Below are 16441 nucleotides of genomic sequence, written 5' to 3'. Positions count from 1 at the left end.
AGGCTCTTCTCCACGTTTTCCTGTGTATAAATAACTGTATTCATGTGTGCTTATAGTTCATAGACTCTTCTTCCTTCACACAAATTACATTGTGTGTTGCACCTTGGTCTGCATTTTGCCTTTTCTTCAAATTAGAAATATATTAGTGAAGATGTAAGGAAGAAAGACATTTAACTGGCAATTTTAAAGGAAGGAAAAACAAAGACAGAAAGAAACCAAGTAGCATATCCCAAGGAACCATCTCTGGTGTGTGTGCCAATCAAACTTCATAACTTCAGCTCAGTGTAAAAATATGGAGGCATTTCCCCCCAAACAAGAACAGATGAAGGGAATCAGCAGACAGATGAAGGAGAAATTGCCAATAAAGGAAAGAAAGATGTACAACTTCTTCAACACTACTGATTGCAGAAATTCATATATTTTAATAAGAATCGTCATATGCCTAGCAGATTTTTTTGACATCAGCCATTTCTGAGCATAGTAGGAATGTGTGGAAACAAAGCCATCCGTCATGTATGGGAATAAAATCCTAACACATTTTACCAGCAAAGCTAACAGGCTGTTTTCTTCTGCCATAGAAAACGGGGGCTCCTTGTCCTTCTAAACATGAGTATCACTCAAGAACTACTCTTGTCATTCACAAATTAAGTTCCTTTTTTAAACTTGTTTAGAAGGGAAAATATCCTTCCTCGAAATCAGGCTTTAAAGAACCTACAGTGTGTTAAATCTCCTTGTGCTTTACATTATGGTCAATGGTTTCACGTAGTCTCTTTGGTTTAAATATATTTATTGTCTCATTGATTTAAGGCTACTTTGTGCAAGATAACAGTGTTGTGGAAAGCCCACGAAACACTCATGCTACGTAACTTCTTTTGTAAGTGGCATCTTTGGAATCTTGAGCCCTTTCTTTCAAAGATATGATGGTACTGAGTGTTCTGCTCCATCTCTACCTTACCTGCTCCCACACAATCCTACAAATATCCATGTAGCCCTTAGTGTGTCTGATATGGAAGAATAATCTTTTTCTACCACGGACTACCTTCCAACAGTCTAAGGTCAGGTGAAGGTACGTCTGCTCAATATCTCGAGAGCAGAAGCAAAGTGCCTCACCCTTTGTCCACTCTCTGGGAGCATCCGGTACCTGGTGCCCCAGTGTCAAAGGCATCTGTCCTGGAACAGAGATCTCTGGAAGTCCTGATAGGAGACAGCGCCTGCGCTGCCAGAGGACAGGCTCCTGCACGCTCAGCCACATGTAATGCCCAGGATCATTAACAGCTGCTTAAAAGGTACAACTATTGTGACAAGCCAGTTCTGTGTGGGGTTGTCCTCAGTAGGATGTCCACACCTTCTGATTCACTGAGAGTGTCGAAGCTTGTGCCAGGTCACCATGCCTTATAAAAGCTGACTCCTTCCATTTTTCCCAAACTCCTAATTGGAATAATGAAAGCTATGAAGTGCCATTATTCTCCAGGTCTTTTCGTGTCAGGGCCAGTGTCCATTTTTTTAACCACTGAGGGGATGAACCAGAGCTCCTGTTCTTGCTGTAGGCTGTCAAAGGAGTTGGTAGACAACATAAAAGCCAGGTAAGAAAGAAAAGCTGTGACGTTAAATTATCGCTTCTTCATTGAAGGCTCAAGAAGGAACCTAAGGAATGACCTGCTGGTGGCTGCAGACTCCATCACCAATACCATGTCCTCTCTGGTGAAGGAGCTGAATTCAGGTGCGTTTGCTACCCTCCCCGATGGTCTTGGGTTTGCTGTGGAAGGATTCATGGGCTATGGGGCTCCCTCTTGGAGAACTGATCATAGTAAAATATAAAAGGAAATTTTAACATTTTAAAGGAATTTTTCAGTTCGTGTGTGTGTGTGTGTGTGTGTGTGTGTGTGTGTGTGTGTCTGTGTGTGTGTCCGCCTATGTGCGTGCTTTGTCTATGTAAAGCCAGAGAAGCCTTCTGATCCCCTAGGTTGTAGACGGTTGTAAATGGCTTGACGTGGGTACTGGGAACTGAACTCGGTCTTCTACAGTAGCAAGAAACTCACTCTTAACCATAGTGTCTCCGCTCAAGCCCTAAATAAAAGAAAAGGAAATGCTGTATACTAAACTATTTTATAGTTAATTCATTTTTGTATCAGCTCTCACTTTGGGGGAAAAAACAAAAGACAAAAACGGCTGGTGTCCCGTGTGATGATATTGCTGCATGTGGAACATGGGGACTTTCTTCTTGAACCCAAGCTTCCTGTGGGCCATGGGCCTTCATTTCTGGGTCATGAGCTTCCTAAGGAATCACTCTGTTCCTTCCTCTACCCACTAGAGGTGGCGAGTGAAACAGAAAGTACTGTGGATTCCGACTTTGCGAGGACTCAGTTTGAGGATCTGGTTCCATCTCCGACCTCTGAGAAGGCTTTTCTAGCCCAGATCCACGCTCGGAAACCTGGGTACATTCACGGTGGAGCTACAAGTACCGTGCATGGTGACATGTGAGTATGTTGTTCTTGGAAACATTTTCTCAGTTGAGGATTAAGTGAGCTGCCTCAAGGAAGGGAAAAACCACACAGAAAGGGTGCAGTTCCCCTTTTGGCCAGAAGAGGCAGAAGAGTGCTGCATTTAAATTTGCTGCTGGGTGTTGCTTTTTGTCCTTAACAATTTCTATCCCATCCTCTCTCCCCCTGCTTCTATGAGCCTGTTCCTCCACCCACCCCACTCCCACTTCCCTACCCTCAACTCCCCTACTCTTGGGTCCTATCAAGCCTTCATAGGACCAAGGACCTCTCCTCCCATTGGTAATCATCTGCTATATATTTGCAGCCATGTTTACTCCTTGGTTGATGACTTAGTCCCTGGGTGCTCTGGTTGGTTGATATCGTTGCTCTTCCTGTGGGGTTGCAAACCCCTTCAGCTCCTTCAGTTCTTTCTCTAACTCCTCCATTGGGGACCCTGTGCTCAGACCAATGGTTGGTTGCAAGAATCCACCTCTGTATTTGCAAGGCTCTGGCAGGGATGGGATAGGGGGTTTCCCGGAGGCAGGGAAACCAGGAAAGGGAATAACATTTGAAATGTAAATAAAGAAAATATTCAATAAAAAAAAACAGGAAAAAAATAAAAAGTTGAAAACCAACAGTAGTTAAAAACAATGTCTAGAAAATCATCAATAACCTAAAACAATCAGTGCTTAATGAAAGCTTGGCTCGCCTGAGGCACAGGACATGGATGGCCCTCAAATAACAATGAGGAATTATTCCCATAAACTTCCTATAAGTAAAAACACATCTAGTGCAACTAAGCCATAGTACTTTATATCCTAGCAACACCCTATACTGTAGGGTGTCAATCAAGCACTAGCCTTCTGACTCATGTGACTGACAGGGAACTTTAACTCATTGATTATATCCAATCACAAGACAGTGTCATTTTCATATTGCTAGTGTTGGTGAGAACTAATTCAGAACTTAGAGTATTTTCTCTAGTGAACACATACCATGTTTGTATCACGGTAAAATTAGAAACCAAACTCAAAGTCACCAGTCACTTGTAGTAATAAAAGAGAAAGCATTCTTCCAGGTCTCATATACCACTTCAGAAGATAAATCATCTTGTCTCCTGAATTTACTACATTTTTATTTAGGGGACAGACATGGTGCTAAAACAGCCTGTGGGCAAAAGGAATATAAACACTGCATAAACATTGGATAGAAGTCATTAAACACATGGAATCTCTTTATAATGGAACACAGTTTGATTGACTCGTTAAATATGAATAAATCTGTCCTTCAGAAACCATTTGCAGAGATTTTTTATCACAAACAGCTGGAGATTCATTTCCTCTATATGAATAAAAGGCATAGATGGGATGGGGTGGGGTGGGGCACCTCTCTACGCACTGGTGGCCCTGGGTTCCAAAAGCTTGGGGCACAGCTTATGAATTCCAAAGCTTGTGGCTCTGAGCCTTGAGATCTAAAGGCACTGCACCTATAGCTCTGGGCTTATCTACCAAAGTTCGGTGACTATAGGGACATGTCCTGATCTTGAAGTCAAGACTCTCAGATTTTTGGCTCCTGACAGCTCGCTCTCTCACAGTACAGAGCTGGTAGTGTCGTCGGCTAATACCATTGACTCTTCATGGCACCTCACCCCCATACTCTCAAGTTCTCCGCTGTCTGTCTGTCCATCTTCTCAGAACTTCCGCCATATATTCCACTCTTAGTTTTGCACAGTTTCTGCCCTTGGTCGTTTTCTGGAATGCCTCCTGGTGTTCCAGCCAAGAGTTTTGAGAATTGCATCTGGAAAGGTCCATGACTCACGGAAGAATTATACCCCAGACTCAAATAGGATGTAAACGCAAAGAGTGTTTGATTCTGCAGAAGTCCAGCACTCTGGGGTCTCCCATTATCAAGATAGCGAGACAACCAAGCCAGCTCCCAGCCTCGATTTAAAATAAAGCACATTGGAATTGGGGTAGATGAGCTTTATCTTACTCTATCTCTAGGCATTCCAGAACAGTTACCGGGGTCCTAAAGGCTGGAGCCTGGGGCTTTTTCTATTAGTAAATGACTTGCTTGGAATTGCCTGGGCTTGCCCAGTTCTTAGGCACAGTCTCCTTAACTTCCAATTTGAAGTCTACTGTGGAATCAGCCTAGCCTTCTCATATCAAGGGACTCTGATCCTTCTTTCACTTGTCACTTGCTACTATTTGTGATGCCACACAGGGTTTCACTCCTTATGTAACTAATGCAGCCCACCCAAGCTATAATAAGGCCATAAGTAGCAAAAGACCCAGGAGAATCATTTATTGGAATAATGCCAAAGAGAGATGCCTTCCAGATGACCCTGATGAAAGATGAAAGACTATATATATGTGCACACACACACACACATGTCTCACAACCCTTACTTATGAGCCAATCCCAGTCCTCAAATCGTACCAAGCACACACTTTTTGCTGAGTCCTGGCACAGGCTGTCCCCTGCCCATCTTGATCGAATATGGCTGCCAGTTGAGCAGTTATGTAGTGTTACAGAGTTCATAGAATGGAGTCTTCCAAAGCCAGTGAGAGTTGCCTGGAGTCTGTGTAGCTGGAGCAAGGACTCTTACAATGGGAACTGTGGCCCTCACAGCCTAATGGGTTGCAACAATCCCTTGGTCACTAGGGTAACAAAGCAAGTTCCAAACACTCAGAGTCCAGAACCGCAGGCTGGCCATTTTTCAAAGGCATGCTGCTTTTGTTGCAGATCTCCCCAGTCAGGACAACAACAGTAAGAAAAGGGTCACTGGGAGAGCCCAACAGCCTAATCCCAACAGTTTGCTCATTCAGAGGGAAAAGGTGAAGACTGTTTATGCTAAAGACTGGAAATTAACATTCCTGTTAGCGATTAAGAAAGTGTAACTCCTAACCTAACACTCTTAGGGAGAGTTGGCTCTTCTCATCTCTCTCCTTTCCACCCAGGTTTTTGTCATTTGACCAAAGTCAGCCAGTTGGTGACTAGGTGTGCTGTGACTGTCCAGTGGGGAACCTGCTGACGAGCACAGCCTTGGAGGGAACAACGTAGGGAGGAGGAGAAAATGAAGGGGACAGTGTCAAGATAAATGTGGTCAAGGGCTGGAGGCACTGAAATCCAACAGAAGGATGATGCTTAATGTGAAAAGTACTTCAGGCTAGTCTCCAACATCAACTGATTGCTTTACAGAGCCAGGGGAGAAGCTAGCCAGAGGTCCTGCAGTGCTCTGGCTCTCCTTCTAAGTACTGAGTAAAAGACCAGAAGGAACAGAGTTATAGAGACCCGTTTTGAAAGCCAGCTGTGAAGCGGCAGCCTGTAAGAGCAGAGCAAAATAGTTAAACCGTCCTGTAAAACGGCAGCATGTGACCGGTTCTATTTTTAGTTTGCTCTCTTGTCCTTTCCTATAAAATTTAGAATTTCTTAATATGTTATTCAAAGTAATAAATTGATAGTCATTATTTCCTCGTAAATATATGTATATATATAGTTAACCTTTATTGTCATACATTTTATAGTAGCAACCTAACACATCGTTGCCCCAGTCCTAAAACACAAGCCTGTGAAAGGCTGGGACCAGCTTCCCGCAAACAATTTGGTGGTGGAAAACAGAGACTTCATAGAAGCCTCACGGACTCCTTTAGGTCTGGCCCTAAACCTCCAAAAGTAATTTCCCCATAGATAAGATAAAGATTAGCAAATCCCATTTACCGTCTCTCCCACTCTCCTTAACTCATCCGTTCATTTCCGAGGGTGAACAGCATATGGTTTGATTTAGGCGGTGAGCCTATATTTAGCCCTGTAAGTCCTTTACACATGGGAGAAACGGGTGGGAAGAGTCCCCGTTTGTGAATGAAGTCATTCTTATTGCTTCTTTAATAATGAAATTGGAGAGTGCAAATGGGCTTTTCAGATTCAGGGCCAGTAAACATTTGTAAGGTCAAGAGCTATGGGTGTGGCATTCTACTATCAAGTCACTGATGTTACAAGGCTTATTATAACATAAAGTGTGCTTACATATATGTGTGTGCTAGTGTGTGTGTGTGTGTGTGTGTGTGTGTGTGTGTGTGTATGAACACATACATGGTTAAATCATGCACACATTTCCTTAGGAATTATTTCACTAGAGGGCTCACTCTCAGAAAGGAAAAATTTTTCTCGTGTTGTGAAACTACATGTTTCTTGAAATGGCACGTTTGCTGTGTTGAACATTTTAAGGGCTATCATTCCTGTGTGCCATATGAAACCATAAATGGCCAATGGCTGTTACCCCAGGTTTGATTAAAAGGGAAACAGTTTATTCCCAGATTTCTCCGAACTTTAGGCTTTTTCTTTTTATTAAGTTTTCGTTTGAGTCAAAGAAGACATGAGTGTGAACTAGGGATATTCAGAGGAAGCCCAGGGGAAGAAAGCAGAAGCCGCCCGCGAAATCCACCCACCCGCGAAATCCACCCTCAAAATCCACCTGCAAAATCCACCCGCTCTTTTCCATTAGCATTTTACTCCCAAACACCTCTTTGTGTTTCTCCCAGGGTCCCGGAAGATGGGGACCCTTACACGCACCCCGAGGACGGCCACTATGAGAACGAGTCTGTGCGGCAGCTGGAGAGCGAGCTGCAGATGGAGGAGTATCTGAAGCACAAACTGCAGGATGAGGCCTACCAGGTACCGGAGGGAGGGAGGCAGTGGCAACCCGCCCCTCTCCACAGCCCCAGCGGGGTCCCGCCTGTGACATGGGCGCCTCCCTCTTCCTTCCCTACCTTTCCAGAACATTCTGGAACTCTCAGTTCACACCTCCCAGACACCAGTGTTTTAAATGCCTCTTGTGGTTCTCTGTTCTTCCGAATTCTCATCTGGAAAGTGAAAGGGACCTTTGTGACAAAGGCAGAACCGTGGTGCCGCCTACCAATACAAACTCTTCAGATAGTGAGGAAAGAAATGGTTTGTTTTTTTTTTTTTCCCTCCTAAGTTAAAATATAGGGACCTGAGGAGATGGTTCAATGGTTAGAGCACTTGCAGAAAAAGTGTAAAAGATTGGAGTTTGGGTCTCCAGAATCTGTTTAAATGTCAGAAAGGCAGCACAGTCTTAATCCCAGCAATTATCTGAGAATTCACTGAACACAGCAATTGCAATCAAGAATAGCATAATTACTTACTCTTGCCAAAAGTAGTGAATTTGACCCATGGGGACACTCCTCCGCCTGCTTCTCCACAGGTGTGTCGTGGCCCTCTGGGGACTCAGGGATATTTGTCTGGCAGAGACCAGCTGGTCCTAGCCCCAGCGGGTGGTTGCTTTCCTATCTGATGTTTAGTCTAATGGCCACAGAAGCTTCTCCACAGTCTTAGGTCATCAGCGGCCCTCTGTCGGTGAAGGACGGAGAATCGGTGAGCTCCAACTGTCTCTTGCTTCTGTATTATAAAGACTGAGCCTTGAAATGCTCCCAAGCAACAATGATGCCCAAGTTCACTCAAAGTGCTGCCCAAAAATGTGCCTTTAGCCTTTTCAGCTGAGCAACTGCCTCTCAGACGCAGTGACAATGTTTTTCAAACCATTGCAAAGATGATGATGATTGATCATGATCATGATGATGATGATGATGATTAGTGTATTGAGCCATGCACCTGTGCTACAAAAAAATGTTCACCTGATGGCAAAGCTGTGGTCAGGGCTTATTCTCACCTATAGAAAGAAACTAGCATTGTATGAAGCTGTCAGGGAATCTCTGGGGAATCTCAGGGCCTCTGTCCTGTAGGCATGTCCTGTGGGTCTGCATGTGGAGGAGTGACATAGCTACATCATCAACAGTTGATTTAGGTTGTCGGGGATGCCTGCTGGCCCCTGCTCTTCAAACTTGCCATCAGTTTCTGGGGTTTAGTGACAACAGTAACTATAATTCTAGATTTTCATCGTGACTTTTCTCCAGTCTACAACAAATATTATATTCTTAATGAATTAATAATGGGTCCGTGAGTAAATTAAAAGGGGGTTCTATTAGTGCCAAGATCTAGCTGGAGTTTTGCCGTGCACAATAAATCCTCTCTCTTCGCCCTCCCGTGCTCAATGGTCTCAAGGAATGGAGTAGTGCAGGGGCCGTGTGTCCTCACTCGGTGCGTGTCCTGGAGCACGGCGGGATGGTTTTCTTCAAAGGTCATGTAAGCTGGGGTGACAGGACGGATGGAATGCATCTGTGGCTCTCCGGACTCTCTCTCTCTCCTGCTCCGTGTGTCTCTGTGCATGGCTTCCAGCCAAATAATTCACCAGCTTGACTGCCTCACGGCCTTGACGTGTCACCTTTCTCGTTTGTGTCCTTTGTCACCCACAGGTCAGCTTGCAAGGTTGAATGCAATGCCCTTTTCTCACTCTCCTCTCAAGTAAGTACCCTGATGTTTGGGAGGAAGCATGGACACTGTAGGCTGAGCTGTGTAGGCTGAGCTGGGATCACTCTCAGCCTGAGCTCACAGTCACTCTTTCTGTGTGAAGTGGTATGCGCCATCCCTGCTGCTGTCAGAGCGGTCACTCTACATTGCTCCTGATACCCCTGTGTGAGTCCCCAGACATCCCCAGAGCCTCCCTTTTGCCTGTTGACTAGGGATGCTGTCACAGAGCTGTCCATGGCTCCTGAGATGTGTCACACTGTTCTTGACCACATCAACAGTGTCATCCGAGAAGACCAAGCTACTTCGGCATCTCTAGATGTCCCCAGAGAACAAGTGTATCCCTTAGCAAGGGACAACACAACCAAAGAAAAAAAGTCCTGCAGCTTGTGCTTTGAGGGTGACTAATTCAAATCCACTGTGGGGTTCAGCATGATAGAGGTTAACTTAAGGAAATATTTGGGTAATTTTATCCCACTCTAAAGATTGACCTAACATGGAGCCAAATTCTCAAGTTTTATTTTTATCACTGAAAGACTGGCACTTGACTGTCAAGATCACTTGAGTGTGGTGGTCTGAGTCTTGAGCTCTGCATGTTATTAGACCCATCTTTAAGTATGAATCTCACCAAAACTTAACATAATTTAGATAAATCATTAAGCCTTTATGAGTTTCGATTTCCTCTATACATCATGATATCACACCTACCTCACACACAGGAAGTGGACATGTGGTATATAGTTTTAAAGAGATTAAGTACACCATAATTAGCCGTGGGTGTACACATGAACACATGGCTCCCATGCAGTTCTGGGGAACTGCTACAGTCCTCACGGAAGTGTGTGAGGAAAGTTGTTTCAATTTTTATAAACTGGCCAGGACTCAGCTCCCAGCAATGATGGAGTAGCCACTGTCCCATGAGTCTAGACGGCTGCTCTGGCTCTAGATACTGGCCATTGGGTGGCCCTTCCTCACGGCCTAAGTTAAAACACTTCCCACAGCAGTCAGCCTGCCTGGCTAAAGGACCTGACTAGGGTCGTTACATAATCCTTCCCAACTGTGGAGTCACATGAGTCTGCAGGGTAGCCAGCCGTGCCCTCTGCCAACCCTGGTTGCTAATTTTAGGAATGGACATATTTCTTCAACAACATTTCAAGTAGTAATGGATTCACACTGGTTCAAACACTACAAACATCCTCTCACCAATGCCAGGTTCACATCAACTAAATAAGCTTGCACTGAGAGGCAGACCTCCTGAGCTATATGGAGAGAACTTACAGCTACACTCCGTTTGCCCTCCCTTGCATTTGAAATTATAACCACACATGTTCTCCTAATCCATAATGACTACAGCGAAAAAAATTCCCAGGAGCTGTTTCTGAAAATATTCATTCCAGTTATAGAAAATCTAGTCCCACAGGAAAGGCCTTTCCTAAATAGCAAGTTTTTTCTCTTAGTTCCAACAACTTAACCATTTTTATTCTGTGCATTCTTTAAACAGTAGGAACTTGTTCTTAGAAAAACATTCACTTTTTTAAAAAAGGGTAATAAAATGGCCTTGATATAAACCCACATAAAAATTGTATCATGTTCTTTTCATACCTAAAAGCCATTTTTGTGTGTGTTTTATTTTCTTGGAAATTTGTCAGTGAAAAATGAAACAGGTGTGCCCTCTGTCATTTGCTGCAGAGATATTCTAATCAGACGGCATTCCACAGGAATTTAAGCACAAACCTGTTGTGTTTAGCCTGTTGCTAAATCAACCAGTGGGGCAACATGCATTCCAAATCTTAGAGAGTACTATTAAAACTACTGGCATTTCACCTTTATGGGAACTTTTATCCTGCTGTAATGCTCTTAATGAGCCCAATACAATTGGAATTCTAGGACTAGCTATATGATCATTGCGTTTCTGTTTAAACTGTCTGACACAAAGCACACATTCTTCCTACCCAAGAGTCCTGAACCGACTTTGTTGGCTTGGCATCAGTCAGCCAGCCACAGAGGCAGAGAGCTTTATGGATAAGGGCAGAACATGGAGCCTAAGAAATAAGGAAGACTCTTCCTCTGCTCCAGTTAGGCTATAGGCCTCTTTGTAAGCCACAGTGTGACTTTAACTCTTAATGAACCTCAGTGGTACCCCAGGGATCCTTTAACAAGGATGTTCAATGAAAAGAACCCTACATTGTGTCTTCCAGAAGACAGTGTCCAAGACATTGGCTTCTAATTTACATATTAAAGGAAATACAATGAGTGTGTTTGTGTGAGTGTGTGTATGTGTGTGTGAGTGTGTGTGTGTATGTGTGCATGTGTGTGTGTGTGTGTGTGTGTGTGTGTGTAAAGGAGCAAGCAGGGTTGGGGAGGGTAACTCTGAGCTACTTATCACTAACTTAGAAACAGTTTCCACCTGTTTAAAAAAAATGACACACTCCTTATTCCCAGGCAAGCTATAGTCAGACAGTTGAGGAAAGATACACGCCATCCGGTGGTGGAGAGAGCTGTGCCCACCCGACAGAGAGGAGGAAGACTGCAGCCTGGAAGCAGCCTCACCCACAGAGGAGTCACCACACCCAGCAGCTCCGACAACCCCGTCCCCTAAAGATGTGTTCCGATGCCCGTAGTGCAGCTAGCTTTCTGTTCTAAAATCTGTAGTTCCTAGGTGTGTGTTGTAGAAGGGGGGTGGGGGCTCGAAACTTCCATTCCCGATAGTTTATCAACTCCATCTTCTGTAGCGTGGCTCATCCCTGGTTCAAAGCCCACACCCACAGGCCGAGAGCCTGCTGCTATCACACACAGAACAGCAGTGCTAACGAGCATTTTAAACCTTTGCATACAAATATTGAACCCGTTCCGTTTACAACGACAATATTAATACTGTTTGTAGCTAGAATTTTCATTTCTGGATTCTTTGAGATTTTAGCAAAGACAGTTATATTGTATACTTTACATTTCCCCCCACAGCAACTGGGAAGGGGGCGGGAGCAGGGGCTGGGGACAACAATCTACAATAAGATTTAGTTTTTGAGTGTCCAAACTCAGGACCCAGGAGCCAAGAAGGGTCCTTGGCCTGCCCATGTCCCCAAGTCCCTATGAAAAACGACTTAAACCTACCAACAGAAATAATGGGTTCTTGGGAGCTTATTTCCAACTCGGATTGTTTTCCTTCAACCTACTCTAATGAATCAGCCATAGAATTTAGTGTAAATACTTTTTCCAAATAGATCTCATATTCAAAAAAAATGAAAAGAGAGACAACAAGCAAATGATATAGAATCTAGTTTTTAAAAATCAACACAGATCTTCTTTTAAAACTGTGAACTATGTTTTGGAATACTCGTTACTAAAGCTGTTTATAAACCACAGGTGCCATAAGACCCCCCCCAGCGGACTCCGGTTATCTGCACTCCTCCAGGTCTTGCTCTCCACATTGTATCTTTAGGAAGCATGTCTTACACAGCACTGCTCATTGACAAGTTCCCTCATCGGTAGTCCCGAGGCCTTCAGCTTTAAACGTATGGGCTTAAAGTGCGCTTGCTCCGCTTTTCTTTCTGAATGTTGACTGCCTTACCTGGCCACCTGGTGTTCTGCATGCAGCAGCTGTGTGGGCATGTGAAAGGAGACAGACAAGCTCTTCAGTGTGGCACTGGGATTTCACCCTCAGTTGGAAGCTGGTGTGTAAGAGAACTGTCAAAGACAAGAGGATAAGAGCCTGTGGACTGATGGTCCCCTTCTCGAGGCCCCTCATTAGAGAGACCTCAGAGGAGCCTCCCTTAGCAATTCTGGCAAAACCAGAAAAGTAATTGATTGTTTCCAGATCTGATGTATAGGAGAAAGAAAAAGCCAGACACCCGTCGGCTGTCTTAAAACTAGAAGCCTTTCTTGAATTCCTGTTTTTTCTTCTAAAAGAGAGAAGGGAACATCATTTCAGAAGAGTGATTTGCTCAGAATGTGTCTGTCAGACCAGCAATGTTAATGTCACCCAGAAGTCTTACCAATGTGAATTCCTAGGCTCCCACCCAGACCCACTGAATCAGAAACTCTGGGTCTGGGCCTAGTGACCCATGGTTTAATGGCCCCTCCCCCAACAGTTCTGATGCGTGCTATGAAGTGGAAATCATTGTTCTAGAATAGAGTTGTATAGGAAAGAATAAAAAGGGCCTTATCCAGTGCTAGGGTGTGACTCAACTGGCCAAGGGTTTGCCTAGCTTACACAAAGCCCTTAGTCCAAACTTCCAGGGCTGTATAAACCTGGCATGGTGACTCGTGCCTATGATCCGAGCACTCAGGAGATTGGGAGTTCAAGGTCATCCTCAGCTACATAGTAAATTTGAGGCCAGCCTGGGATATATATAACACCCTGTCTTGAAGAAGCATGGGTGGGGGTGGTATATAGAATAAATTTTAAAAAATATTCTAAGTGGACCTCAGATTTAATTTCTCCCACCCCACCCTCTTGGTCTGTGACTGAGAGGCTGAGGGCTCACTTTCTGGCCCCACCGTCTGCAGGCAGAGTGCTATTTGTGTCCTCACCTCTGCATTTGGTCAGAAACTATCTCCAGAGCTGCCCTTTAAACAAATCAGCTTGAGGACAGCCGAGGGCATGATTGGCATCAGTAGAGGATCCCATGCTGTCCCCAGGTGTTCTTAGTCTATTTTCTTCCAGAAAACCCACCTCGCAAAATCCCCTGAGCACAGGCTAGCACCAAAGTCGCACAACTGCACAGTTCTCTGATTTCTTTGCACAGGTGGATTTTGTTGTGGGTTCTGTTGGCGTGTCTTACCGTTCATCTCGCTTCCCCTGCCCATCATCTTCTGTGAAACCACACCTCTCTAGATGGTGCAGGTGGCCTTGGTGCCTCATACTCAGTACTGAAAACCACTACATCCCAGATACCTACATCTCTGTCAGCGCAAATCACCGTCACATAGTACTCAGACCCTACTGGTGACCCTCAGTCACTGGCTGGGCTGAACTGACCCATGTCGTCTCTTTGGTTTTCTACATTAAAATGTGTGTCTAAGGTCAGAACCATTCTACTAAAAACCTTCCCTCGTGCCACAGTTCCATTACCCAGCAGCTCCATCCCTCGGTATCGACTCCATCCTACAAAGCCATTGCAAGAACTCTCTGGAAACCACTACCAGTGAGCAATTTCTCACTAACCAGCCACCTTTTCTTTCCCTTAGCTCCACGTCAGCACTGAGACCAGACTCAAGCACCCCTGTCCTGTAACCGAGACAAAATGGCGTGTGTTGTTTTGGGGTTTTGTGATTGTCGGTGGATTTCTTTCCTTGGCTTTCCAAATTTACTTTTGGGGCCTGTTCTAAATTCAACCCAGCAGGTTTCGTCTGTCCTGTCCATTCTATTCAACTATATCTCACAGGGGTTGTTCTTTCTTATTCCACAATGACTACACACCCATGTCCATCAGAGCTGATGGCCTACAAATGAGCACTGGTCTAACACAGCCAAACCTCCCCCACAGCACTGTGGTCAAGGAGGTGGGTGAAATCTACTGTATAGGATTCAGGAACTGGTTGTGGTTTGTCGGGATGGAAGTTGGGGTAAGTTTGGTTGGTCAGAGGGAGACGTGTTGGAGATTATGAAGATGGATTATTAGATGATCTATAATAAGGCAGGGAAGGTTCATTTGTAAGTAGTAATATGAACTGAATTGCATTAAGATTGTGGCCTTTGTGTGATATATACTATGTATTTTCTTATATGCATGAGCCAAACTGTTGCGATATAATTTAGCACTGATGTCTGCTCTTATTTTGACCATCTTTGCCCACTGTTATTAGTTCTTGGCTGTTAAGTGTAGATAGATATTGTAAATACGGCAGCCTTGGGTTGCTACACTCACATTGGTTCGATTCCATGCAAGGAGCCACAAGCAAAGAACTATACTGTGTCCTTAGAAGACAGAGCATTTTTCATTTGAACCAAAAAGAAAAAGAAAAAGTCAGAAGCATTCATTACATCTTGAGGCTAATTAACATAAGACATTTTAAATCGTGACTACTGTAATTTGACCCCATTTGAAATAACCAATTCAGAAACACTAAAGAGTTCATTATATTCATTGTTATTGTAACAAAACTACTATAGTATGTTGCTTTGTTTTGTTGATATTGCTGTTAAGTATTGTTGTGTATGTATGTGTATGTGTATGTGTGTGTATGTGTGTGTGTATGTGTGTGTGTGTGTGTATGTGTGTTGGAACCTCCTGGGGACATGTTATATTTTGAAGTGATTAAACTATTTAATTGTGTGTCTATATTTTGGAATGGAATTATTTCTTCATTAAAAATGTTTTTTAAAACACTATTATCTTTGTGGGGTTTTGTTGTTGTTGCTGCTGCTGCTTTTAGTTTTTGAGACAGTTTCCCTATGTAGCCCTGGCTGTCCTGGAACTTGCTCTGTGGACCAGGCTGGCCTCCAACATAGAGATCTGCCTGCCCTTGCCTCCCAAGTGCTGGGATTAAAGACACACACCACCACCGCTCTGTTTATCTTACACTTTTTTATTCCTTGGTTTTTAATGCACCTTTCTTTTTCTCTTTTTTTTTTAAGATTTATTTATTTTATGTATATAAGTATACTGTAGCTGTCTTCAGACACACCAGAAGAGGGCATCAGATCTCATTAGGGATGGTTGTGAGCCACCATGTGGTTGCTGGGATTTGAACTCAGGACCTCTGGAAGAGCAGTGAGGGCTCTTAATCACTGAGCCATCTCTCCAGCCCTTAATGCACCTTTCTTACAGCAACATGGAGTGTTCTCAAAGAAAGAAGACAAGTCACCTCCCATCACGTGGAACATAAAACATTAGTGGAATGTTGAACAACTAAAGCAAATATTCCCTATTCGCATTAAGAAAAAAAGGCAAAAATTAAAGTCTAAACTGTAGAGTTATGGGTGATACTCTAAATGTGTTCATTAAGCTATGATGCTTTGCTCAGGCTCCCTGCCACAGATGTTTAGAATAGCTGGACAGATGGACAAGAAGTCTTTGAGTTAGACAGACTTTGATTTGCTCACAACTCTTCCTGCATCCACCTGCACCTCTGGGGTGTGTGTCTGATGGTAGAAATTGTCTTTCAATAGTCAGTAGTTCTCTCTCAATCATATTTTTAGGCCAAAGAGCATTGAAAATTGTATGTATGCTCATTTTAAAGAAAGCTTTAAAAACATCAGAGGCTTACAGGTTAAGTTACACAACAATTTCTCATTCCCTCTTTCCAATGCTAAATAGTTTCATTGCAGGCAAAGCAAATATATAATGATATAATGCAGGTCATATATACTCTGCATCTCTGGCTCTGCTGTCTCGGGTGTCCAAGTTGCTAAATAATGTCTGTGGTGGACCCTTTCACTTCCCAGTGCCTGGTTGTACCGCCAGCCCAGAGGTAACGATGCAAAGAATGGCTATCCAGCCACTGTACTGTAATTGGCACTCAAGCAAATGACTCATGTGACACCCCATTTTCCTGTCGCTGTCTTGTAGCTATTCTAGCTTAGAAGCAGGGACACCCTAAAAATGAGGTTAGAGCCCATCAGAACAGCTTAACGG

At 43.9% G+C, this 16441-nt stretch overlaps 1 protein-coding gene across 1 annotated transcript in view; it reads left to right on the top strand.

Moving 5' to 3' along the window:
* The window catches only part of Dtna (dystrobrevin alpha), a 250751-nt gene extending 236611 nt beyond the window's left edge, over positions 1 to 14140 (top strand). Inside the window, exons 17-21 of the mRNA XM_052155755.1 lie at positions 1631 to 1720; positions 2312 to 2477; positions 7022 to 7154; positions 8813 to 8861; positions 11307 to 14140. Of these exons, the coding sequence (XP_052011715.1) occupies positions 1631 to 1720; positions 2312 to 2477; positions 7022 to 7154; positions 8813 to 8830 (407 nt within the window). The 3' untranslated portion in view covers positions 8831 to 8861; positions 11307 to 14140. The remainder of the gene's footprint in view (positions 1 to 1630; positions 1721 to 2311; positions 2478 to 7021; positions 7155 to 8812; positions 8862 to 11306) is intronic.
* Positions 14141 to 16441: the final 2301 nt, after the last annotated feature.

Source organism: Apodemus sylvaticus, chromosome 13, assembly GCF_947179515.1.
Source record: "Apodemus sylvaticus chromosome 13, mApoSyl1.1, whole genome shotgun sequence".
NCBI classification, from domain to species: Eukaryota; Metazoa; Chordata; class Mammalia; order Rodentia; family Muridae; genus Apodemus; species Apodemus sylvaticus.
The sequence above is the reverse complement of the archived record's forward strand: the minus strand, read 5'-3'. Positions and strand labels throughout refer to the sequence as shown.